The following is a 24,074-nucleotide window of genomic DNA, read 5'->3' on the forward strand; positions in this document are numbered from 1 at the left end:
CAGCAGCATCCGCAAGATCGTTATCAGCATTGGTGGTGGAGGGAGCAGCGCCACCTGGACGGAAGACGTGCTGCCCTCTAGCGCCGCCCAATGGGATGATGGTCTGCATTTTTTCATAATGCTCCCATCCCCTGTTGCGGAAAGGACGCATGAGGTTATTTGCCTGACAAAAGTCAGCGCTCAAATCAATATGACGAAGAGGGGACATACCTTGACATACGATGTCCATACAGCCGCAGCCGCAGTTCCTTCAATCCCAGCTCCAGTCTCATTGTCCCAGTGGACCCCTGTCTGGTTGCGGTACTTCTCGATAGCATGAAATATGTTTTTAAGCTAGATGAGACTCGTCAGCTTAGATCAGATGAGATCAAATAGGGCTTACTGATGTCCACTTGTTTCGAGTTGATTTCGCTGTCTTCAGTGGACCTGCGCGAGTGGATTGAAGCGCCTCATGATTGTTGATGAACTCTGCAGCAGAGCCAAGAACCTGCTGCTTGAAGTTGCCTGCCCCTTCAGCCTCTGAGCGATGATCATAGAGATAGTCTACAAGGGTAACAGTCTCGACATCATTCCACTGCGCTGGTGGGGCCTTGGAGTGAGGGGGAGCATTGACTTCAGGTTGGGCCATGAGAAGAGTAGTGTACTGTGCACAGATCGCAGTGATCGCGACCGCACCAGCAAAAAGCCTCTTACGCCGCTCTAGGGTTAGATGAGGGTATACATCCATTGATAATATGTACAGTAGGAGAGAAGCAAGGTTCGAGCTCCGACATCTCGGAACGATGCCGGTGAACATTTTCGCAAACATGCCAAAGCAAATATTGAAAAATATCGAAAATATCGAGTTGCCGAACTAGCTCTTATATACTGCGAGCAATTTGAGTTGCACATATATACTCATGTATGCTTGTAAATCCAGCTTAACATGAATGATTTATAACAATCCTGGGACATTCCGCCTTTGCAGCCAATGAGTAGTGGTAGTATACCTGAGCCAATTGTTTTGAGCTTCGACATCTTACCTGATCTTGTTTTTTAATTACAATGTTATTTAAGGCCTTTTGATGGAAAGAGCCTCGGGCATTTGTCGACAAATATAAAATACCATTAGATTTAGTCACAAAGCTATGACATTCCTCCTTTTCAGATAATGAGGGGTGGTAGTAGACTTATCCCAATTATTTCGTGCATTGTCGTTTGGCCCTATTTATTTATCCCATTACAATGCTATTCAAGCCCTTCTCGTGAGAAGATACCTTTAGCGGACAACTTTTGAAACTGGCTGTACCGCTTCCAGCGGCCTCCGCTTTCAATAAGACTACATTAAGTATTTTCAAAACAATGCTTTACATGTTTCTGATTGCTGCTTATTGCAAATGTGAAAGTACAGCGGCGCTCTACAAGGCATCAGCGGGATCAATTGTGCTACAGCGCTGGAAATATCCTAAGTCCAACATTTGTATATGTTTGTTCATGTGACGGTGCGCTCACAAAAGTTCGACTTGAACTTTTCTTCCCGCTCTCACTCGCTCTCACTCATCGCTACTCTCACTTGCCACTTTGGCCGACGATGATGGTGCGATGACAACGACGATGACCCGACAGCAACAACCCAACAACATCAACACGACGATGACGATACAACGACAATGACGACGACACGACGACGACGATATGACGACGACGACGACGACAATGACGACGACGATACGACGACGACGACGACAATGACGACGACGACGACGACGACGACGACAATGACGATATGACGACGACGACGCGACGCAATGCGACGACAACGACACGATGCGACGACAATGACGACGACGACGCGACGCAATGCGACGACAACGACACGATGCGACGACAATGCGATGCGACGACGACGACGACGCGATGCGACGAGTGACGATGACACGACGACGACGCGACGACATGATGCGAGACGATGATGACGATGACACAACGACACAACGACGACGACAATACAACGACGACACAACAACATATCTCTCACTCGCCCTCATCTATAATAGATAGATAGATGTTCGCTGTTTATGTCAGATTTAAAATTTAATGGAATTTGCTTGATATCATTTAATTGAATTGGAAAAGCTGCCTGAAAATAATGTGCTAGTATTGTCGTGAATTGAGATCCTATTTACGAAAATTTGAAAGGGATTAAAATAATTGGACAGATTGCCAAATCGTCAAATTCTTGCAGATTTGTGCAAGTTGGATCGCATTTCATCCAATTTGAGAAGGAGGTTTTTCCTGAGTAGCTTTGACATCGGAAGCAGATATAAGAAAATGAAAAACGCTTCTTTCCTCTACAAGGTCAAACATGATAATGTAATGACCGATGGCAGAATTATGCTGATGTGTGCGATTGTGTACTATATATTGTGATATATGGCTTTCTACTTTCTTCACCGGTTCACTGATGCATCCTCTGAGTCCTTCTGGGGGGTTGTCAAGCTGACCCGGTTCAAACGGATGAAGTGGGACATGGAACGTGTTGGCGAGTGGAGATAGCACGGGTGTCATGAACAGACTCAAAGATATGCTTTATACCGCGACCATGAGACGCACGGAAGGGCGAGCTAGGCAGTGAATTTGAAAAAAATGCTAGGCGGACGTCCACCTGTTGGTTGATGTGCTGGTATACCTGGACCAAGCTACGGTTGTCGAAGACTAGCAGGCGCTGCTGTACTGTCAATGTAGCTAGGCGCCGTTGTTGGCTCATTGTCTGGTATGAGCACAAACGTGTCACCATCGTCCACGTCTTCCTTGCTGGACTTTCGGCGGTGCATGGTCGCACTGCTAGAGTAAATATGATTTTAAAGAGAGTGGAATGGAAAAGGAGCGGCTGGCCGCTGAATAGTAGTCGTTTAATTTCACGTGCTGACCGTTTATCTGGACTTGCGCATGCTTTACATAAATCCTTACATCATCAACGTTGTCAACCACCATCCAACATCAATTACTACTAACATGCGACGACGACGGCGACTCCCTCAGCCATGAATCAAAGGCCCTACTCCTGTCATTAATATTGGTGCATGATGCATCCCTTGTATCTATTCATGCAAATGCATGATATACACGGTTGACTGGTATGTATGATATCTCGCTATCTCGGACCTCACCGTGACACTGTGTCCTTTTAGTAGCTCTATGATAACGGTCCGCGTCCTCTTCACGCATAATTACATCACTTTGCAGTATTCCTGCCTTCTACTATCCGTTTCTTCTGTCTTGGCATGACACAAGCAGGGTTTGGTAATGTCAAATCCAAGCTGAACTTAACGTCGAGTTCTCAAAGGTGCTACACCTTTCTATGCAACGACTCAGCTAGTTTGAACACTTGAGTGGGCGATATTCACCACATCGAATATCAGCGCCAGCCACTTTCACGTCTCATATTGACCTGGATGGTTATCCGGTTGCTCACTGTAATTTGCCATCGACCGAGAACTTGAACGGTACTAGTGGACTCGTGCAGGATGGTCCTGAATTACTGATCGACCATTTGAGCAAGAGGGTGTGAGATGTAGGTTAGAGGGGTCATTTCGTTCAATAAACACCCAGGTCCGAGCGCAAGACGGCGAGCAGGCAGACTCTCAATATCCAGTTAATCGATAGCAAGAACTCTGTAATCAGTGGTAAGGGACGTTGCAGAGTTTTAAGCCACTCATCCTCGAGGACCTACGATGTTTGGAAGATGCGCTTTACTTTTCGTCGCGTTTAACTATGGCATGTTGGTTTTCGTCATACAGTACGATCGCCCCGTAGGCAAGTGCTGTCCATGTTTGTGTGCCCGTTGATACTTTTCTTCGTCCCCAGGCCTGGGTCTTGAAGCATCGAACAACTTCTTGCACCAGTTCCAACTTCAGCGCCATGATCCCTGAACAATTTCCCTCGAACTCCGTACCTGATACGCCTTCCTTGTGTGCATTTGCGCTTTCGTGTGAGTTGAGAGAATTCGTGCACACTTATACTCCCTGAAATCGCATGCATAGCTGATGACTTGGGATCTTTCCGGTCATCTTAGAATCTTAGTATGACTAAGACATTGCCAGCCCCTTATAACTGCACTTACCCACTCTGTGATAAGGCCTAAAAGCCCGATCTTCGACTCTGCGTCATATTTGCAAATCGGCACATAATCGGCGACTTTACGAGCATGGCACTGAGCGATGCGACCATCGATGACTGACTTTGGGAGAGGGTCGATTGCGGTTATTCAGTTGCCCTCAGCTCCACTGGTACCTTTATTGGTCAAGAATAGATCAAAGTCATTGAAGCCTTTCAGTCGACGAGCATTCTTGCTCATATGACGCGCGGGAAGAGGAGTATATGTGAAGACGTACGTATTCGATGCCAAAGTATCTTCGTGTCCAAGCCAGCTCAAGGGTCCAGCAGGACTTGGAGCCGGGGGCATCCAGTCCCCCTCGAAACATCACGGCTGCACGCAAGTGCAGCGTAGTTTTGACATAGATGCGAGGACGCGCACGGTACCAACAGGTGCGGGACTGGTGATGGTGCGTTTTGTTTTGGGTTGTGGCTGTGGCAGCCATAGAGGTAAATGGAATGGCTTGGCTGTGATAATAGCGTGTATCTGATCTTGCATGTGGAATTTGAAGCCTAACATCCTGCTTATTATTGCTATCGTTCCAGAGGCTTCTACTGTGCTTTATCGCGACAGTCGTGTAGCATAAATGATCATCATAGTGTAGACAGCCCCACTGTTTCAGACTTGCTTCTGAAACCTGATGCGCGCAGACCCGAAATATCACCCTGAACTTTGTGCAGAAGGACACTAGGCCAGGAGAGGTGCGCCCTATTACGGCCGCAGCCGACATTGCGTAGCCTCAGATAGTAAGTAAAAGGAAGTTACTCTTTCGCTACTAATTCGTTACTAGATTCCGAGATCAGCCTATCTGTGAAGGCCATAGAAGACACAGCAAGTTCACCGGGTCTATGCATTGAACTCCGCCTGATGGATCAGTGATCTCATATGATAACACAATTCATTTCTATATAATATGCATACGAAACTGATGAAGATCTGCACGTCGCTGCACATCTCCCAGTTGTCGCCATGACCTCGAATGATATCCCGTTTGATACCGGCGCTTTAATGTCAACAGTGCTAGAAGGCATTTTATACAGCGAGCATCGCGCATCGGGCTTATTCGCCCTATGTCCATCAAGCTAAAGTCAACTCACCTTTCCAGGCTTTTCAGTGCTCATGTTTATGGGCACCATGTGGTCTTTGACCTACAAACAGCATGTGCGAGACATCAATCGCCCAATCTTCATAGTGGCTATCCTGCTATTGTTATTGAGTACCGTAGTGAGTCCTTGCTTTTACGCCTGACATGGAACCTGCTGACATCCACCAAGCACATTGTCGTGAACATCATTCGTGTGGAGAATGGACTGGTAAAGTATCGTGACACGTACCCAGGCGGGCCAAGGGCATTCTTTGCGGACGTTTCAGAGGAAACGTATGTGATCAAGCATGCATTATACGTCCTGCAAACTCTACTTGCTGATGGGGTTGTGGTGAGTTCATACTCTAATCTACAAGTCTAGGACCTTGTGAGCTGATATAAGTGTCTTGCCTGGTAAAAGATTTATCGCTGCTATGTTGTTTGGCAATCCGTTTGGGTGATCATCCTACCAAGCATGCTGTGGTGTAGCGTCGCAGGTAAGGCCGCAATGATGTTCAGCTTAAGGGAGATGTGTGATCTGATGTGGCTTCACAGTCACTGGCGTCACTGCGGTCTACAGTGTTTCGCAATCCAGCTCCAGTACTAGCGTATTCGCCCAAGATCTTGCAATGTGGATCATGGGTTTTCTTATCTCGACTATTGCAGCTAATGCATCGAGTTCAGGTAAGCTCGTTTCTGCGAGCGTGATGCAGAGGCTCTGAATGTGTCCAGGATTAATGGCCTATCGAATATGGACGATTGAACGTAATATCACCAGACATCGCGCTGGTCCAAAGAGCACTATGATGCCAATAATGCACGTGCTCATGGATGCTGCCGTTTTATATTCGGTGGCACTTTTCACTGCACTGGTCTGTTACGTCTGCTCGAACAACGGTGATGTTATTATGGTGGACCTGGTAATCCCTTTTGAATTAAGGCTTGTTATCGAAACATACTGAGCGTCGATCAACTAGGCCGTGCCGATCATATCGATTGCCTTCTACATGGTGCTCATTCGCATCGCCGTCAATAGACAGCACAATTACCTCCCGAACGTAGGGACAAATGTCGAGACGCGACAATCGGGCAATGTGCAGCAGTATCCTATGCAGCCCCTGCAAGTCCATATATCACAATTTACAAGCAGTGATAATACTTCAGCGCACGAAATAGGGAATGAACGCCCGTCAGGGAGGAGGTCACCTACTTGGACGTTGGTAAAGTAGAGATCAATATCAGGGCCGAATGTGAGGTAAATGGCTAGAGCTTCCCAAGTAAACCATCATAATCCTATCCCCCTTACTCACGTTTATGTTACATTGAAGATTCTCCAAATCCTCAGAATGAAGACTCGGGGGCAGAAAAGACTTTACACTTTCAATATCATCCCGCCCCTAAAATTGCCATGCAATACAGAATCGGAGGAAGGGCATAGGAGTTCCTTCTCTCATGGCTCTTGTCGACTTGATGGGAGCGAGCCGTGTCGGACTGAGGAGGAGAAGTTATCCGTGGTTTCTCAGGAAAGCAAAGACGTCAGGTCATGTGTCCGATTGTAGCTTCTGGGAGCGGACGTCCAGACAACTATATATTCTAGATCAAAGTGATTTATGCGCGCAACATGGACAAATACTGCTTGGCCCTAGTTGAGTAACTATCGAGCATATAGACACTGACATGTTTACGAAAGAGACCATCCGAAGAGATATTTATAGCTCAGATCATGTGGCGTTGACGGTGTGCTGACACAGAAAGAAGGTCGAAGGTTCAAAGTCTCTGCTATTCGAGTTCCAGAAAACACTACTGTAACACTACTAAGCACAAACTGGGGCCCTCGGGGTGAAACGGATAGGTAAGAAGCGAGGGAGAATCACGGGTAACACGCAAGTCGGTCGAAAGCCTCTGTGAAGGTACTCGTCGTGGTCAGAAATAATGAGAGTCATAACGGCTAACAGAAAAGCTAGTTCGGCAACTCGATATTTTCGATATTTTTCAATATTTGCTTTGGCATGTTTGCGAAAATGTTCACCGGCATCGTTCCGAGATGTCGGAGCTCGAACCTTGCTTCTCTCCTACTGTACATATTATCAATGGATGTATACCCTCATCTAACCCTAGAGCGGCGTAAGAGGCTTTTTGCTGGTGCGGTCGCGATCACTGCGATCTGTGCACAGTACACTACTCTTCTCATGGCCCAACCTGAAGTCAATGCTCCCCCTCACTCCAAGGCCCCACCAGCGCAGTGGAATGATGTCGAGACTGTTACCCTTGTAGACTATCTCTATGATCATCGCTCAGAGGCTGAAGGGGCAGGCAACTTCAAGCAGCAGGTTCTTGGCTCTGCTGCAGAGTTCATCAACAATCATGAGGCGCTTCAATCCACTCGCGCAGGTCCACTGAAGACAGCGAAATCAACTCGAAACAAGTGGACATCAGTAAGCCCTATTTGATCTCATCTGATCTAAGCTGACGAGTCTCATCTAGCTTAAAAACATATTTCATGCTATCGAGAAGTACCGCAACCAGACAGGGGTCCACTGGGACAATGAGACTGGAGCTGGGATTGAAGGAACTGCGGCTGCGGCTGTATGGACATCGTATGTCAAGGTATGTCCCCTCTTCGTCATATTGATTTGAGCGCTGACTTTTGTCAGGCAAATAACCTCATGCGTCCTTTCCGCAACAGGGGATGGGAGCATTATGAAAAAATGCAGACCATCATCCCATTGGGCGGCGCTAGAGGGCGGCACGTCTTCCGTCCAGGTGGCGCTGCTCCCTCCACCACCAATGCTGATAACGATCTTGCGGATGCTGCTGGCCCATCAAGCACTGCTGCTGTTCCTGCTGCTCCAAGCGCTGCTGCTGTTCCTGCTGCTCCAAGCGCTGCTGCTGTTCCCGCTTCTGCAGGCCCATTAAGCACTGCCGCCACCTCTACGTCCATCACTAGCTCCACTCCTGCACGTTCCACCGCCATCTCTACTACCGCTGCGTCTACCGCTGCGTCTACCGCTGCTGGCTCTAACGCCAGCAAGCGCCCATATTCGGATGTGATGGGGGACATGGAGTCAATTGGCTCCACGCACTTGTCATCGTCCATGCGACCTCCTTCCACCACGCTGGTGTCAGCCCCCCCATCCAAGAAACCACGGACTCCGGTGGTGTCCCAGAACAGCCGTGTCACCAAGATCAGCAGTGCCGCCAAGGCTGCAAAGATCACGCCAGCAGCTGCTGTGGTGGGGATGCAAGGCACCATCAACCGGCTCACCGACGTCTTTGAATGGTTTGTCAGAGGAGGGCCTGATGGTGCACAAGGTAGTGAGGACCTGGTCATGCGAGCCGTCAAAATCCTGGAAGGCGAGGACTCTGACATACCGCCGGACCAGCAGGCTGCTCTCATCATGTTCATTGGTTCAAAGGGCAATGAACATTACCTCAAGTTCTACGTGAATCTTCAGGAGAAGAGTAGGAGGCGTGCATTCGTGGGGAAGCTGATCGGCGAGGCAGTTGATGCAGGTGATGCCGGTCCAGCGCCGCGTGTTGATGCTGAAATGACGGGCTGAGCCGCCTGCCAGCAGGACAATATTCGTTTTCAATGTTTTAAATCTCATCATGCTGTGTGTGTTCGCTCGCTACTTCTTGTGTTGTGTTGCTATATGTTGTACTACCTACCACCTGTGAACTGAATAGAATAACTCTTGTGTGTCAATAACAAGCGCGTTCTCACTTCATTGTTCATTGTTCAGTATGGAGCACAGTAGTAAGTACAAAGTAAGCCTACACATCACTATCAGTATCATCAGCGGCATCAGCAGCAGCATCCTCGTCATCGTCCATGATATCAAGTGCGTCTAAACCCCGTTCCTGTATGACGCGCTGATACTGCGTCCACATCGCTGCTGCAATGCGATCACGCATCGCAGCTCCTTGACGAAATTCCTCCTCGTTATCCTCCTCAATAGCTGCTGCGTCATCCTCCGCGGCCACGTCAGCGCCAAGACCACCACCATCCTCAACATCTTCATCTTCGTCATCAGCAGGAGGATGACCCTCGCTAGGGTCACGAAGACGAATGTAGTTGTGTAGGGCGCAAAGCGCGGCTGGAATCTGCGCTTGAATCTCCATAGCGTAGGCCGGTGGTAAGAGCAGTATGCGAAAACGTTGCTTGAGAACGCCAAAGATGCGCTCAATGACGTTTCGTGCTGACGCGTGACGTAGATTAAATAATTCCTCCTTGTTAGAAGGCCTGTAAACTTAGTACTTAGCACATTGAAAATCAATCGAGAATGAACTTACCGTATATTGGCGCGACCCCATTCGGCAAGATGATAACGCACGCTTCGGTAGGGTACCAGCAACCCAGGACGTAGAGGATATCCTGCGTCGGCAAGAAAATATTTGCCAGCGGGAGTGCGAAAGTCGTAAGAGCAGGCGTCCTCGTAGACGCGAGCATCAGTGGCCGACCCTTCCCAGCCTGTAAGTGCGTATGTGAAGTTGAGCTCGAAATCGCATGCGAAAAGGCAGTTCTGCGACACGAAGCCCTTGCGATTACGATACACCGGACGTTCGATGGCCTTAGGCGTGACGTGGATGTGACTGCCGTCGATCGCCCCAATAGCGTCCTTGAAAAAGGGCCACCATTTGGGGTTCTTCCGAATTTTGCGGGGGACCGAACCATCTGGAAAGCGCACGTATCTTGAATAGAACGGGTCCGACGTGAAGATGATAAGCATCTTGCGGAAATAACTACATACTATTAGATACTGTCACTTGAAATAAAATAAAATAAACTCACCGTGAAATCGTTTCGTTCGAGCGTTGAAATCTCTCCGCAACATGCCTGATTGATAGGCCAGTCACAGAGGTGTAAAGAAAAATCGCAAGTTGTTCCTCGAGGGACACAAACTTGGAGTCTGAATGGCCCATGGTGCGAAGCTCGGAGATAAGCTCCACAAATGCATTGGCGCGCATGCCAAGCTCACACCTGATGCGCTCTGGGTGACCAGTGAGCAACTCGATCACCCAGTCTTGCCCAGTTAGCGCTGAAGTGTGATAGGGCTCGGGATCTTTGGGATATATTGATTGTAGGATGCCGTGCGTAGAAGCAACAACGATGCTGATTACGAGTACCATGCATTTGAGGAGTCGTTCCCGGACCTCTGGCCGAGGATTCGTCATGAGCGCTGCTAGGCGTTGGCGCTCCATCGCGAACCCCAGTGGTTGGGGATCCATCAAGGTATATACCCTACCCTCATTATCACTGATCTTGTTGATAAGCTCAAATTCAAGCTCCGAATCGCCTTGGACTTAGGGGGAGCATTGACTTCAGGTTGGGCCATGAGAAGAGTAGTGTACTGTGCACAGATCGCAGTGATCGCGACCGCACCAGCAAAAAGCCTCTTACGCCGCTCTAGGGTTAGATGAGGGTATACATCCATTGATAATATGTACAGTAGGAGAGAAGCAAGGTTCGAGCTCCGACATCTCGGAACGATGCCGGTGAACATTTTCGCAAACATGCCAAAGCAAATATTGAAAAATATCGAAAATATCGAGTTGCCGAACTAGCTCTAAGCTAATATTTGGCGGCAGCAGAATTACATCGTGCTATACTTCCCACGGCTACAATATCGAGGACTCATCAATTCACTGATGCCATATGGACGAAGACTGCCTCCGACGTAGCGTTGTCCTGAACATGCGCATCATGTCCAGAGCGTTGTAAAGGTCACTTCCTTGGAATGATCTTGCATTGCAGATGGGCCTTGCAAGGTACCTATGGAATCTTCCAGGAATTCTGAGTCACATTGTACTGAAGGCGCTACACCACCGCGCCCCCAACATCGAAACGTTTCGGATGGCCGGGTTTCTGATCAATGAAGTTCCTGTATATGTTACTTTTATTTTTATACATAATCAGTGTTTTTTCTATTCATTTTGGCTCGCCATCTCCACGCCATCCGTCCATTTTTTAGAGAAAATCTAATTTAATCAAGTTGTCATGCCTCCTTGGATACAGAATCACCTCTCTAAGGCTCTCTTAGGTTCTCTGGTCGAAGGTTGAGATCAAGCTTGTGGATCTTGTAAAGCGAAGAACGTAGCTACTGGGCAGGTAGGAAAATATGTAACGTTTCTTTTGTATTTCGATTTTGCAGTTGTTAGAGACAGTAATTATTATATACGGGAAATAAGGTGTTGGTGGATGGGAGCACGGGGCAGCCGTCGATGGTGAGGCCTTGAGGCCTGTGTCGCAAAAGAACGATGAGATCGAAAAATCCGCCAGCAAGTTCCAGTAGTTCAGTAGATTTTGATAACATTCTTCGCACCTGAGTCTTTCCAAAGACACAATTTTCACTTGCTGAGCATTGATCCATGGGTAATAGACGGACGCTGCACGCCGGGTCAAGTCCAAATGTAATTATCTCCTCGTTGATTGGGAACGTTGCTACCTACTCATCAGTCATCCGTCTCACCAACTGCAGCGTACCAAACAGCCCTATTTCGCTACCGTCCAGGTGATGAGCAAGTTCCAAGACTTGAGTAGAGGTTTATTCGATTAGTCTCATGCCACGCCTGCTGTGATTGCGTCGTTCATAGCTGTTGGGTGTACCTAAGTCCATCGTCGACCACACAACTGCATCTGAATATAATTAGATAAGTACGAAGTGTATTACAAGTGCCGTGATCAGGAACTATAAATGCGGCACCAAACTAGTCCACAACACCGTTTGGTATGCGTCATGAGGAAGATCGCGTAAAGTGGTGAACATCAGTACCAAGAGGACACCACGAGCTGTGATGTACAACATGATATATGGTACATAGAGCAGGATAAACCATGTAAGTGACGCATCCAGAGCTGCAAGGAGCGGTGCCGTGAGTAAACCAAGCCAGGGCGTGCAAGTTATAGCGACGGCACTCATGCGCCATAGCACCCGTTCCTGGTATGTTGGGAAAGCAAAAAACCAAGCCATACAATGGATGCCGCCAAAAATAGTCGCCATAAGCACTCCAGCGAGCAAAAGAACATGTTTGTGCAGTTGTTCGAGTTCGATGCTACCATCAAACGTTGGAACTTGGAGCTTTCGAGATGTGGGAATACCGGGAAAGCCTATCAGTTCTAGAATTGGGCGCAAGACTGGAGCCAAGATCCCAAACTGAGCGATATCATCTTCTTCACTGACACTGAGTTATACATAGTAATCAGTAGCGGTCTACTTGTTGAAGCGCATACATACCCAATGTGATACTCTGGCGTCATGATTGGCTTCGACTTGGTTGACTTCCAGTACACTGGATGTGGACATTGCACATTGAGAGGCTTGTCCCACCACGCAGCATAAGTTAGGAAATTGAGAACCGCAAAAGCGAGTGTGCCCACTTCGAGCTGGGTGGTTTCTAGGCGATAGATGGCGCGGGTTATGAGCTGCATAACAAACCAGGCTACTTGAAGGATGACCAATCCTTTTGATATCGCATTGCCTTTGCTCCTATCGTGGATCTGGTCTGCCGTTAGGATAGGGACGTCGATACACCTCTGACGTATTAGTGTGAGAATGTGATCAGGTTGTAGTGTACGGCTTGCTGTACGGTGGGGTTTCCCATTCACATAAAGCATGAAACCACCCATCAACACAAAGAAGCTGTGCGTCTGAGTCCACGTGAAATCTAAGGATGCACATGAGCCAACGTTTAGGTGAGCACGAATCAGGCTTGCCTTCCAAGCCAGACTCGGATTTCCCCGTCTTAATCCACCGCACAGCCCACTTCACAGGAGCACAAAGGACACGCCAAAGAGACATCAGCACAGATAATATGCCTTTAGCGAGCAGGCGAGAGAGGCAAACGAAAGCCAAGAGAATGTCTTGGAGAAGGAAGCGATTTTCAGTTCCGGGTGCTACAACAGACTCCTTTACTAAGGACGTGTATAGTGAGTTGTGAGATAGAGAGTTTTCAAATGCCCAACTCACCTTCAGACTCTGGACGAACTCTTGGATATTCCAATTCCTTGAACTGTCTTGTAACTTTATCAGCGCTGAACCACTGTCGCATAGCCCAGGCGACGATCAATTCAGGAGCTATTAATGCCATTATCACCATGCGAAGTTGTCGCCATATGTCATGAAGGTGGGCGCTGTGCTTAGGACTCGGAATATTGGGGTGGATGGCAGTGTAGACGCATGCAAAAAGAGTGAGAACGGAGCTAGAAATGATGCTCCATAGAGTTCTTGTCGTGAATGACGGTGCTTTAAAATTGTCGCTAGTAGTAGCATTTGTTGTATCTGTTGTAGGTGCGGCTTGGGTCATTCCAACGAGGAGGATGCAGAGAAGTACTAGCAGGCGCATGATTAGATGGGCGTATCATATGCATCCTGTTCACTATTTTATTTCACTGGCGAGCGTTAATACAACGAGGGTAGACTGAGAATAGGTAGGCTGGTCTTATCTCTCGAGCGTTCCGACGTTCATGAAAACAAGATACTCTTCCCAAGATTTGGGAGCCAAAGTACTTCCTGACAGTGAGAATGGGAACGAGACTCCGGGCAAACTAAATGTGTATATGTGAGCGTCTGTTCTAATCCCGTTTGACAGCGATGACTTGAAACAGTTGTCCCAATCCGAAAGCTTGGTGACGACATGCGTACCTTCTGATGTCTGCAATCCATCAACTGTACCCTATTGTAGGTACAGTTTGGACTATCTCAACAAGGCTGAGAGGAAGATCAAGGAAGTAGTGAGCGCATCATTGTGATGTATCACGGTATGTTCCGAAGGCTATGCCGATGTTTCACTATTCCAATCGTAGGCTTCTATCTGCTGCTACGATTTGCAATCATTGCAACCCGGCGTTGATATAGATACCCAACCCGAAGTCAGCGTCTAGATTGTGGGCAATTGGTATTGCAGGCCGGGGCCGTTTCCATTTAATATCTACTGGGTACCACAGCTGAAGCGCTGACGCTCATTAACCTCTGTATAAATTCACAGTAGCTCAGAGTTTCCCTAAATCAAATCAGTATGGCTAATACTTTTCACGCCTCAACGGTTCCCTGTCCTCTCAACATCTCTGGTACTCAATTATTGTTATTAGGTTAAAGTAGTATCATCAACTCTGCTGAATATATCCAATATAGGTATTACCGTCGATTTCAAGCAGTCAAAAATGGATATAAAGTCTGCTAGAGTGTGCATGGGCGATTTAAGTGTGCCGCAGAGTGTGCCACTGATTGGATGTAAAAGAAAAAAGAGATTGCGATGGACATTTTCTCCACCCATGTAAGTACTCGACCCCAACACATGTTCTCATCTAAGTTACTATTGTGCTTTTGCTCTAGGGTGCTTTCTTACGGGGATACGTTCTCCTTACATATGGATTGCCTTGACAAGGCGTTATGGTATAGTAGGAAGACCGAAGATTTTCCTTTGAACCCAGATGAGATCTTCCATGCGTATGGTACAAGCCAAGGACAAGGTGGAGCCAGAATCATCGCATTCTTACCTTTGTCACTCACGAACTCAACCACACATGCGTAGACTACACCACGCATCATCACAACATCAGAATCGACGTCCAGTTTTCCAGGAATACAACAACTATTCCTCGGTAAGTCAGGATGATCGTCAAGTGTCATTCTTGAGATTGACACTCCAAAGGTTCCGAATTCTGGTGTTAGGAGAGGTATCTGGCTTTCTCCGATCTCAGGCTAGTGCTGATGCCGTGCTTTTAACAGACTGGCGTCGGTACGTCATCATTGATCAGCCGCGTATTTGGAGTGGAAGAAATGGTGGGATGCGACGCTTCAACAAGCACAGCTATTCACACTGTCAATAGATCGATTTGCCTGGGGCCAGCATTGATCATGAATTCACCTCACCTCAAAACGACAAGTTTGTTCTCCACGGTAGCAAAGGTTTTGGACTCAAAGACAACCTCGTAAAAATCCGAGATTTCATTGACCATCGGAGGAACATGTCCCCAGAACATCAGTTGCATGCTGTTTGGTAGGTATTCTATCTCGACCATTCGATTATGGTGGACTGACCAAATATACGGAAGGCTCTGCCTTGAGACACCCCGTACAGGCGAACGTTTTATAGACAAGAGAATGGAGGAATACTGGGAAACGGTGAGTGAAGCGGTTACTATCTCTCTCCTACGTTGGAGCTCACACTTTGTCAAAGTTCCCGTCATTGTCGTTCTTACTAAATACGATAGGTTCATTGATCACATACAGTCAACTCTAGATAAAACCTGCCTCAAAGAATTGAGCAATGAAGCCATCAAGGAACTCGCAAAGAAGAACGCAGAAGCTGAGCTGCAGAATATCTGCATCAGACCTCTAGGGAAATTTGCAGGGTTTAATATTCCCCACGCTGCGATCTCCTGTGTGTACCAACACTTCATCAAGTCCATGCGTGCCTCTGAAGTGCAACATTGCAGCTAACGAAGATTATAAGAAGACACTCACCCTCCTGATTCGGATAACTGAAAACTGTGTCACTGAGCGTTCTGCGTCCAAGGCTGCGGTGATGACTTCCATCCGAGTCGCTCAACGAGTGGATCCTGAACTCAAAATAAAGGCATCATTCGAGTGAGTCTTGCTTGCTCCATTCTTATCTCGTGATTTACGTAGTGTCAGGATTGCCAAGAAAAGTCTGTCCCAGTTTCGCGTTAATAATTACTGAATACAATCTAATTCTCCTTGTCTTGCAGGATATCGGAAGACATTTTCATGTTGTTGCGCAGTATTCAAGAAGCACAAGATGTGGAATTTTCTACATGCGCTTCATACTGACATCATCGATGGGTGGAACTTCTATGACCTTCATCATGTAATGGCCATCTTATTTGTCATCTTCGCATCCGCCCTAACGTGATTTGCGCATAGAACTTGCACAGCCAAAAGTTCAGGCAATCGATATCAAAAATGGTCGAAGTTGAACCTACCAAAGGATATCGACACTTTTTCGGCCACGCGCCACTGATTCAGCACTTCATGTCCTACATCGTCAACTTAACGCTTGTGTCGCAGACACTTTATTCTGTGTCAAGAGGCCAGGAAATCTCCCACAGTACCATCAAGCTCGCTGTCTCTTCCTACCTTGCCTCCCCAATGAGAGCAGAGGCTCGTACCTGGATTCAGGCCTGTGATAGGCAATTGACCATCCTGGATAACGTAGATCGGGATAAAATCGTTGAGGTGGTGCAATCTTATAGCACCAATGCGACACAAAGCTTTGAGCTTCAACCCGAACTTCTGGGTCAGAGTTCCAGTATTAATATTCCCGATGCTGGAATTCCCACTACCAGTATTTTCAGTCCCGAAATTCACGCTACCAGAATTCACCGATATACCAGAGAGTCTCCCAGAATTACCATAGAGGCTCCCAGAATTCAACGACCAGAATTCTCGCTACTGCCACTGCATGAATTCACACCCCCGAGGCCAGAAATCCTGCTACTGCTACCGCATGCATCCAGACGCCCGAGGCCAGAAATCCTGCCACCGCCACCGCATGCATTCAAACGCCCGAGGCCGGAAATCCTGCTACCGCCACCGCACGAATTCACACTCCCGATGCCAGAAATCCTGCTACCGCCACAGCATGACTTCAGACGCCCGAGGCCAGAAATCCTACTACCGCCACCACATGAACCCACACGCCCGATGTCAGAAATCCTGCTATCACCACGCCCGATACTAAAATTCCCAGAATTCTCAATACCAGAATTCCCGCTACCGAGTGGAGTTTCCAGTGCCGAAATTCCCAATACCAGAATTCCCGCTACCAGAATTTCTAGAGAGCCCAGAGATCGCAGAAGTTCTACTCCTGAGTGGGAATACGTTAGACCAAGGAGAAGAGATGCGCGTAACATCAGCGAATCCCCTGACATGGTAGAGCGGGTGGACGTTAGACCAAGGAGAAGAGGTGCACATAGCATCAGCGAATTCCCTGACATGGTGGAGCAGGTGGACGTTAACGACGCCACTCAAGCATAGTTGTATTTCCATTTCCGATTGCGCTACTTATATCATGTTCCGACAATGCTCGCGCCACGCATCGACAAGCCCAAACCTGCCTGCTGCCCTTTCATTTCTTCTTCTCTCAATTTTTCGTGACCCTAGGCTATCTTCGGCTACTTAGTAACTCGGTGGGCTCTGAGGGCCTAGATCCTTGTGCGCATCCACATGCAATGAAGACGGGTCCAGTGAGGAAGTTGGCCATGGGTAGGGAACATCCGAAAATGCTTCTGTGCTGCCCTGTTAAGTTTATTCATGCAGCAAGTTAGTCTCGTCGTGTTTCTAGCCCATCTGAGCAGGGAACTATCTGCTCATCCACCCTGTTGTGGATTGGACCACCTTGCATATTGGTTTTGTATCTTATCTCTTCCATCGCTCTTGCCTGCACCTTCGCTCATGTGGATGCTTCTATGTGCCTTACTCTTCCCAAGATGTAGGAGTTAAAGTACTTCAGAATGATAACGGGACGCTTGTGACTCTGGGCATGCCGGCGCCTCAAGAGCGCGTTTGATAGTAGACTGGTCACGAGTCTAATTTGATGGGGCCAAGCTAAACGTGTAGACGTGAGCATCTGTTCTAATCACCTCCTGTGTTTATCCGAAAGGTAGTGACCTAACACGTGTCCAATGATGGAATTCAATTTACCTTCCAGCATGCAGCTGATCACGGATCTTCTTTCTTTGTAGACCGGGAGTGCTTATTTTGTTATCGACACTCTTGCGCGCTCCGCGCAGAATGATGACTGACCGTTTTCACAGTCATCAATGGCGTGTATGATTCCACGATAATACATGTTCACAGCCTGCTTCATAGAAGCCGTGAGCCCAAGCCGGGTCAAAGTCGGGGCTTGGGCCCAAGCAGGCAGCGGCCCATGCACTGAATTACTACGATGACGATGCAATGTACATAGATAGATATACATAAATGCGCCTATATGCCGGGAACAATGTAGGTAAGCACAAATTAGCGGCAGCGTGCGGAGACAAGTAAAGCAAGGTGCAAGGATACTGTATACATGATCAGTAATGGTTGTAAATCCAAAAAAAAACTGAAAATCGAGCCTTAGATTTCACAAGACCATCGGAGCGCAGCCTAAGACACGTTGAGCGTAGATGTGCACAAGCACGTGAATACGAACAAAGTGCAGCGCTGAAAAGTAAAGACGCACACAAGCAGTGATGTACATACAGAGATAAGTGAAAAAAGACGCACCTAGCTTACACGCGTGCAAACGCAAATGAATCCGGGATGAACAAAAACGTAATCGCCAGGTGCGAATGTGTGCAGGACAGTCGAACACAGACAAGTCGCAGGGACAGATGCAGTCAGCAGTTGATCGATAAATCATCCTCAGAGTCACTGAATTAGCGTCTTGAAACCGCCGGCTCCAAGCCGGCTCTGGAGTCCAACCTCGGGCGTCCTCGACGAGCTAGAGTGCATTGAAACTCCGCAATGTACCTTACCACTAGGATTTACTACAGTAAATAGTTCTTGCTATCAGTTATTAGACATCGAAACAACCAATTGCAATACGATACGGTACCAAAGGAATAGTAGTGGGGAATCGGTGAGCTGCAAGTTACTCATGGTAGTAGACTCTGTGAAGATAATATTCGAGCGGGAGCTTCAGGACACGCTAGACAGGTACGATCTCAGTACAGTTGAAATGCTCATAATGCATACCGTTGGGACCGCCCAACACCAGTAGCTGGGAGAATGATGTATCACTTACTCATACTGTAGTAAACGTGTGATACACAAATGACTCTGAGCTGTAGGACCTGGTGATACATCATACTACTTGGCTTTACAGTCCGAGTCCGTCCCATCTATACTATGTTACTAAGCATAGAACTGTTTCTCGATCTTCTATACTATGTTACTAAGCATGGAACTGTTTCTCGATCTCATGACAGATCTTGGTGCCTTGCGAACCTCAAACTTCTGATCTGAGCGTGATATTGAAAACATGAAATGAATGACATATCAACAAGCTAATGTATTACTGACTACAGATCATCGTGCAACCGGGGCCGTGCATCAATAGTAGGTGGGACATCCTTGCTGTCCATTGGAATGCTCAGAGCGATTACACTCTTGGGTACGTCTCTCCACAAGTGCTGAAAGGAGGCAACGAGAGATGTGCGTAGTGCAGCCTGACGATAGGCATATGCAGCGACTCCCTCCTGTTCAGCTGACTCCAGCACACGAGCATTAACCCGTTCACCCCACCACCCTGCCTGCCACTTCAAAAACTCTGTGACTCTTCGCATCTCCTCGAGCAGGAGATCAACTTCTTCGGACCACCGATTTACGCGTGCACGCGCTTTACACCACTCTACTCGAACGCCTATCACATTGAGTTAGTATCACTCCAACTTCGATCTCGGAGACTCACAGTCCTGAACTCGGTCATTTTCTGAATTAGTGTTATCTGTGCGCGAATCTAGCCAGATCCACGAGATGGTACCAGTCCCTTGTCTCTCCATATTGCCCATACTGTAGTGTTTCGACCTTAGGTTTGTCACAACGTCGCTAGCCTGACGAACTGAACCTATTTTTTGTGACAGTCACACAAAAAAAGGGTGGACGAACCTAAGTTTGTGACATTATGTTCGTATGCAATTTTTGTAGAAAATATGACCTATAACCTATACTAATGCTGCTCGTCTGCATTGTATTGCTTGTTAGCAAGATGCCTCCGCTTTCCTCTCCCAAAGACCTCAGGTTCTCCAGCGACAACAACTTCTTCGAACATGTCAGCAGCTGTATCAATGCGAAGCGAACCATTTGCATCAGTGATGTACCCGTCAGGTACACGATCCTTGCCTGATGCAATGAACTCTAGCAGGAGCGACAATGGGGCCTCGTCACCAGGCTGTTCATCAACATCGGCAACATGGTCTTCATCCAAATTGGTGTCGGCATCACCTTCTGCACCATCATCAGCTTGACGAGGGCTGATATTGAGAGATTGGGAAGAGGGATGAAAGATGCAAAGTAAGGGGGTGGTGTCAACAGGTGATGGTGATCCTGCAGGACAGGCGGAAATCTGAGAACTAGATCACTATGAGGAAACATGATGAGTAACAGTGAAAAACCAAATTGCAGGAAACATACCTGGCAGTAATGTTTATATTATTCAAAGCGGCCTAGGCAGATCTGAAGTCACAACAGAAGTGCAGCTCCCAGAGCACTAAGCGAGGACATTGATGGCAAGCATTGACGACTCACAGAAGTGCAACTCCTAGAGTACTAAGCGAGGACATTGATGGCCGAACTTGCGACTCGGAGGTCCTTGATGCATAACTTTGGAGCCTCGGACGAACCTAAATTAGGTTCGTCGCATGTCGCAAAGGTCGACGAACATGTCACAAACCCGTTACGTAATGCAGTGCATATATTCCCACGAACCTAAGGTCGAAATGCTACAGTAGGCTGGACATCCGAATCCAAGAGCCGTGGAAGGGAAATTTCCCAGCCGGACTTGTCGAGTCGATGACTGAGAGCTAACAGTGCATTACGCGCACGCCGGTACTTCTCGACACTGGCTTGTTTCCTCACCTCGACACCATCAATGAGGGCCTGTGCGCGAGTGGAAGTGGCTTGACCGCGGACATTTCTGTCCTTGTAAATGTACATGTGCGACCGAAGACGAAGATGTGAACGGATTTCATTGAGAGAATCGAGTGCTTGTGCATGCCGTAACTCCCATTCATGGGCAGCCAACCTCTCGTCGCACATGGCTGTTGGCTCGAGCTCGGATGGAAGCCATAGCTTAAAGGTCTCGGGCCTCAGCACCGCAGTATTCGACACGCTAGCGTCAGACGATCGATGGTGAAATTGCGAAACGACAGGAATGTACAATTCCTGGATATGGGCCCAGGCATCAATGCGACGTTGAAGGGTGGTAATACGTGTCTGTAAATTTGTCTTCTGGTTGTCCGTGGGGTGAAGAGACATGTTGGCAATGTCCACCTTGAGGCGCTGCCTGTCAAGTTTTCTGATTAGCATAGTTTTCTTAGACTAATTAGCAAACTTACTGTTGGTCCTGTAGATCAATACCACTGGTGATTAGCCTGCTTGGAGAGATGTTGGTGTGCAGAGACACGTTGATCCCAGCCTGAAGCTCGCGAGCTTCGAGCTCAGCAAGCTGTAGGCATACGGAAGCCTGTGTAATGGCTACCATAAATTAGTTTGTGAACTGTAGAACAAAAGAACACGACTCACGAGCAAAACGGCTCTCAAACGGATTGCGTTGAGAGTTATCATTTTCCCAAGCTTCCACTTCCCTCATCCACTGAAGGATCAGTGTCGGTTCGATGGTCTTCTCTAGTTCTCCGAGTGCCTCTCCGTGCTCCCTCTTCCACTTGATAGCGTCACCTATCTTGCGCAACAGTGTACGGCCTATTGCTGTGTGAGGCAAAGAAAATTGAATGAGAAACAGAACACACCTAATGCTGTGACCTTCTTCCAGTTCCAATCCCCAAAATGGTCGTCAAGAGTATCGTGCCACAAGCCTGGCCCCATCTCCTTTGTACTCGTCGCAACACGGTTAATATTTGACCACCCTCGCTCAGGAGCTTCCCCGTCTGTTCGTCCAACATGTTTGGTCCAGTTAAATGAAAAACTTCTCTGACATTCTTCGATGTGTGCCTTCAGATGAAACTTCGGCACGAAAAATCGGACGGTCATCGAGTTGTGAGGGATGTGCAACCGGGATGGCATGCCTTCCATGCGCGTCCAGAGTTTTTTATGCCATTGGCAGGCAATATCGTACGAGATGTTGACCATGGTTACTGTAAAGGCCAACAATGCTGAGAACACAAGATAGTCCATGTTAATATATCTAAATATGACAAACATTTAGTAATCGTACGATATAAGATGAAAACATGACACACTTTTCACCCTTCTGCAAATCTCCGACACCATTGGCAAGCTTCATATCGTGCCTGGCACAGTCTACCGCACCAACGCCTGTTGCAGCCAGACCATGCGAGGACTTCATGTCTGCCAAATTAACAGCGTTGTGACTGACACACATGCTGCGCTGTATACTAGTCAGATGTTGCATCCCATAATAGTATAATGTACTTACATCTTGCTTGACGCCAGCTTGATCGGCCAGGTATGACTTGTAGGCAACCTCTTCGACAAAATAAGCCCACCCAGAGTTGAGGCTGGGGTCTACGTTATCCGATGATACTGCCTTGCGTTTTAGCCTAAAGTTTGCGTCAATCGCAATGAACAATGCATATTTCCACCTTCAAAATAAGCCATCAGCATGAATGCGGTACTGTAATCGCCAATTCAGACTTAGGACTGACCTAACTGATAGCGGTTGATCCTCCCAACCTTGCGGTAAATTTTTGCCAGGGTGGGGACACGCTGGACATTGCACAGCTAATTCACCCGTGGTAGTGGCATTGATGCCACCAGGGTCATGTCCCCTCCCTGCACGCCGAAGCTGCCTCAGATGCCGCCACTCGTGGACCATACACATGAATGCAGAGTAGCGATCCTAATATCACATGTCAGTATCCTGTAGACATTACATCTTTTGAATACATACCCTTATATCCGACAGGCCAGCGTTATTATTCCGTCTTGCTAGTGAGTGGTAAAATTCGTAAGCCAAAACCTTGCTTTCGAATGACAACAGGTGGAAATGTTCCAGTAAAGCAAAGGTTGCAGCAGTGCGAGGGTCCAATATGGTTGCTGGATACCAGCGGGCGCGGAGTAGCTGTTTGTAGCGAATTTGAGCACTCGCACACCCACAAAAATCCAGTGCAATCTCGTGGACACCGTGGACGTCGATGACGATAAATTCATCGCCAGAGGAGGTTCGAGGATTGTAGCATCTTTCGCCAGGAGTATGCCCTAGCTGTATGCGTAGACCCAGTTTTTTCAGGGAGGTGAGCTGAAAGAATGAATCATTCCACATCTTATAGGCACTCGTTAGTCTTTGATAGAATAATAAAAATATCTACGTACATCAATCCTGTGCAGAGGATTCCTTGTGTGGTTGTGAAGTACACACTCGTGGCAAAACATCTGTGTGCCAAAGCAGTCGCGACATCTGAAACGAGGGGCAGCAAGACCACAACAACAGAGACTTTCTGGAGTTCCGCGACCCTCCAGGCGAAGGGTTTCATCCAAAAAAAATTGACGCTCGGGGATCCACGCTAAGAGTGGTGTATCCTAAGGCATAATCAATCAATTAGAATAACAATAATAGGCGACAGTACTTACTGCAGCAGTGCGTTTGCATCTGTCAGATGAGGGTTCACAAAGCATTTGCTGCGACCCCCCTTGTTCCAGTGGAATTTCATCCCAGTCGCCTCTGCAAAACGGACCTGCATCAGAACCAGTATCTAGAGAGTCGAAGACATGGAGCGAGGGTGCAGGAACATAACAAGTGTGCAGTTGAGTGCGACCCTCAGTGGTGATTTCTCCTGTGCGAAGCCGTAACAGCGGAGAATTAGCGGCGGAGGAGGGTATGAAACGAGTTCGTTCGACCTGGGAACTCTTTGCTGAGCGTCTCCGAGACATTGTAACCAACACTCATCAACCAGGGTCAGTGTTTGAGTCTCTAAAGCCAAAAAGAAGCTTGGAGGGAGAATCAAGAATTTGTAAGCTTCTTTTGGCTTTGAATATAAAATGTACTCACTGACATTATGGTTGTCAACGATTCTTGCTGCCCTACCATTGTTTGCGTGAGTACAACCAAAGACACAGATAAAAATATTAATCGGTGCTCACAGGCAGTATGGAATCCTTGCAGTCGTCTTTGACTCGAATGACTTATGCGCCTACCAGCGCTGCAACCCTG

The 24,074-nt window shown here is 47.7% G+C and overlaps 5 protein-coding genes across 5 annotated transcripts; 2 read left to right on the forward strand and 3 right to left on the reverse strand.

The window, feature by feature from the left end:
- Positions 1-3,731: 3,731 nt before the first annotated feature.
- On the reverse strand, positions 3,732-4,580 carry F5891DRAFT_982986 (uncharacterized protein; the record flags this gene model as incomplete). Its single annotated transcript, XM_041377280.1, has 3 exons — positions 3,732-3,947; positions 4,103-4,219; positions 4,374-4,580. 3 exons carry the CDS (start codon positions 4,578-4,580, stop codon positions 3,732-3,734), a joined length of 540 nt encoding a protein of 179 aa, XP_041222547.1.
- Positions 4,581-5,104: 524 nt separating this feature from the next.
- On the forward strand, positions 5,105-6,448 carry F5891DRAFT_1149906 (uncharacterized protein; the record flags this gene model as incomplete). Its single annotated transcript, XM_041365112.1, has 7 exons — positions 5,105-5,207; positions 5,241-5,359; positions 5,410-5,571; positions 5,641-5,716; positions 5,775-5,903; positions 5,952-6,139; positions 6,197-6,448. 7 exons carry the CDS (start codon positions 5,105-5,107, stop codon positions 6,446-6,448), a joined length of 1,029 nt encoding a protein of 342 aa, XP_041222548.1.
- A 5,460-nt stretch (positions 6,449-11,908) lies between these two features.
- F5891DRAFT_1149908 (uncharacterized protein) lies at positions 11,909-13,562 on the reverse strand (the record flags this gene model as incomplete). Its single annotated transcript, XM_041365113.1, has 3 exons — positions 11,909-12,387; positions 12,435-12,867; positions 13,242-13,562. The coding sequence occupies 3 exons, from the start codon at positions 13,560-13,562 to the stop codon at positions 11,909-11,911; spliced, it is 1,233 nt and encodes a 410-aa protein (XP_041222549.1).
- Positions 13,563-14,585: 1,023 nt separating this feature from the next.
- On the forward strand, positions 14,586-17,218 carry F5891DRAFT_1192384 (uncharacterized protein; the record flags this gene model as incomplete). Its single annotated transcript, XM_041367594.1, has 10 exons — positions 14,586-14,688; positions 14,751-14,820; positions 14,871-14,895; positions 14,948-15,001; positions 15,049-15,218; positions 15,274-15,602; positions 15,658-15,808; positions 15,857-15,870; positions 15,931-16,049; positions 16,106-17,218. 10 exons carry the CDS (start codon positions 14,586-14,588, stop codon positions 17,216-17,218), a joined length of 2,148 nt encoding a protein of 715 aa, XP_041222550.1.
- A 1,963-nt stretch (positions 17,219-19,181) lies between these two features.
- F5891DRAFT_1165468 (uncharacterized protein) lies at positions 19,182-23,794 on the reverse strand (the record flags this gene model as incomplete). The annotated part of the gene is made up of 12 exons (XM_041365393.1): positions 19,182-19,589; positions 19,638-19,779; positions 20,672-21,242; positions 21,283-21,421; positions 21,470-21,652; positions 21,694-22,088; positions 22,144-22,292; positions 22,341-22,506; positions 22,570-22,763; positions 22,815-23,186; positions 23,237-23,427; positions 23,599-23,794. The coding sequence occupies 12 exons, from the start codon at positions 23,792-23,794 to the stop codon at positions 19,249-19,251; spliced, it is 3,039 nt and encodes a 1,012-aa protein (XP_041222551.1). The 3' UTR covers positions 19,182-19,248.
- Positions 23,795-24,074: the final 280 nt, after the last annotated feature.

Source organism: Suillus fuscotomentosus (assembly GCF_016647785.1).
Source record: "Suillus fuscotomentosus strain FC203 chromosome Unknown F5891scaffold_50, whole genome shotgun sequence".
NCBI classification, from domain to species: domain Eukaryota; kingdom Fungi; phylum Basidiomycota; class Agaricomycetes; order Boletales; family Suillaceae; genus Suillus; species Suillus fuscotomentosus.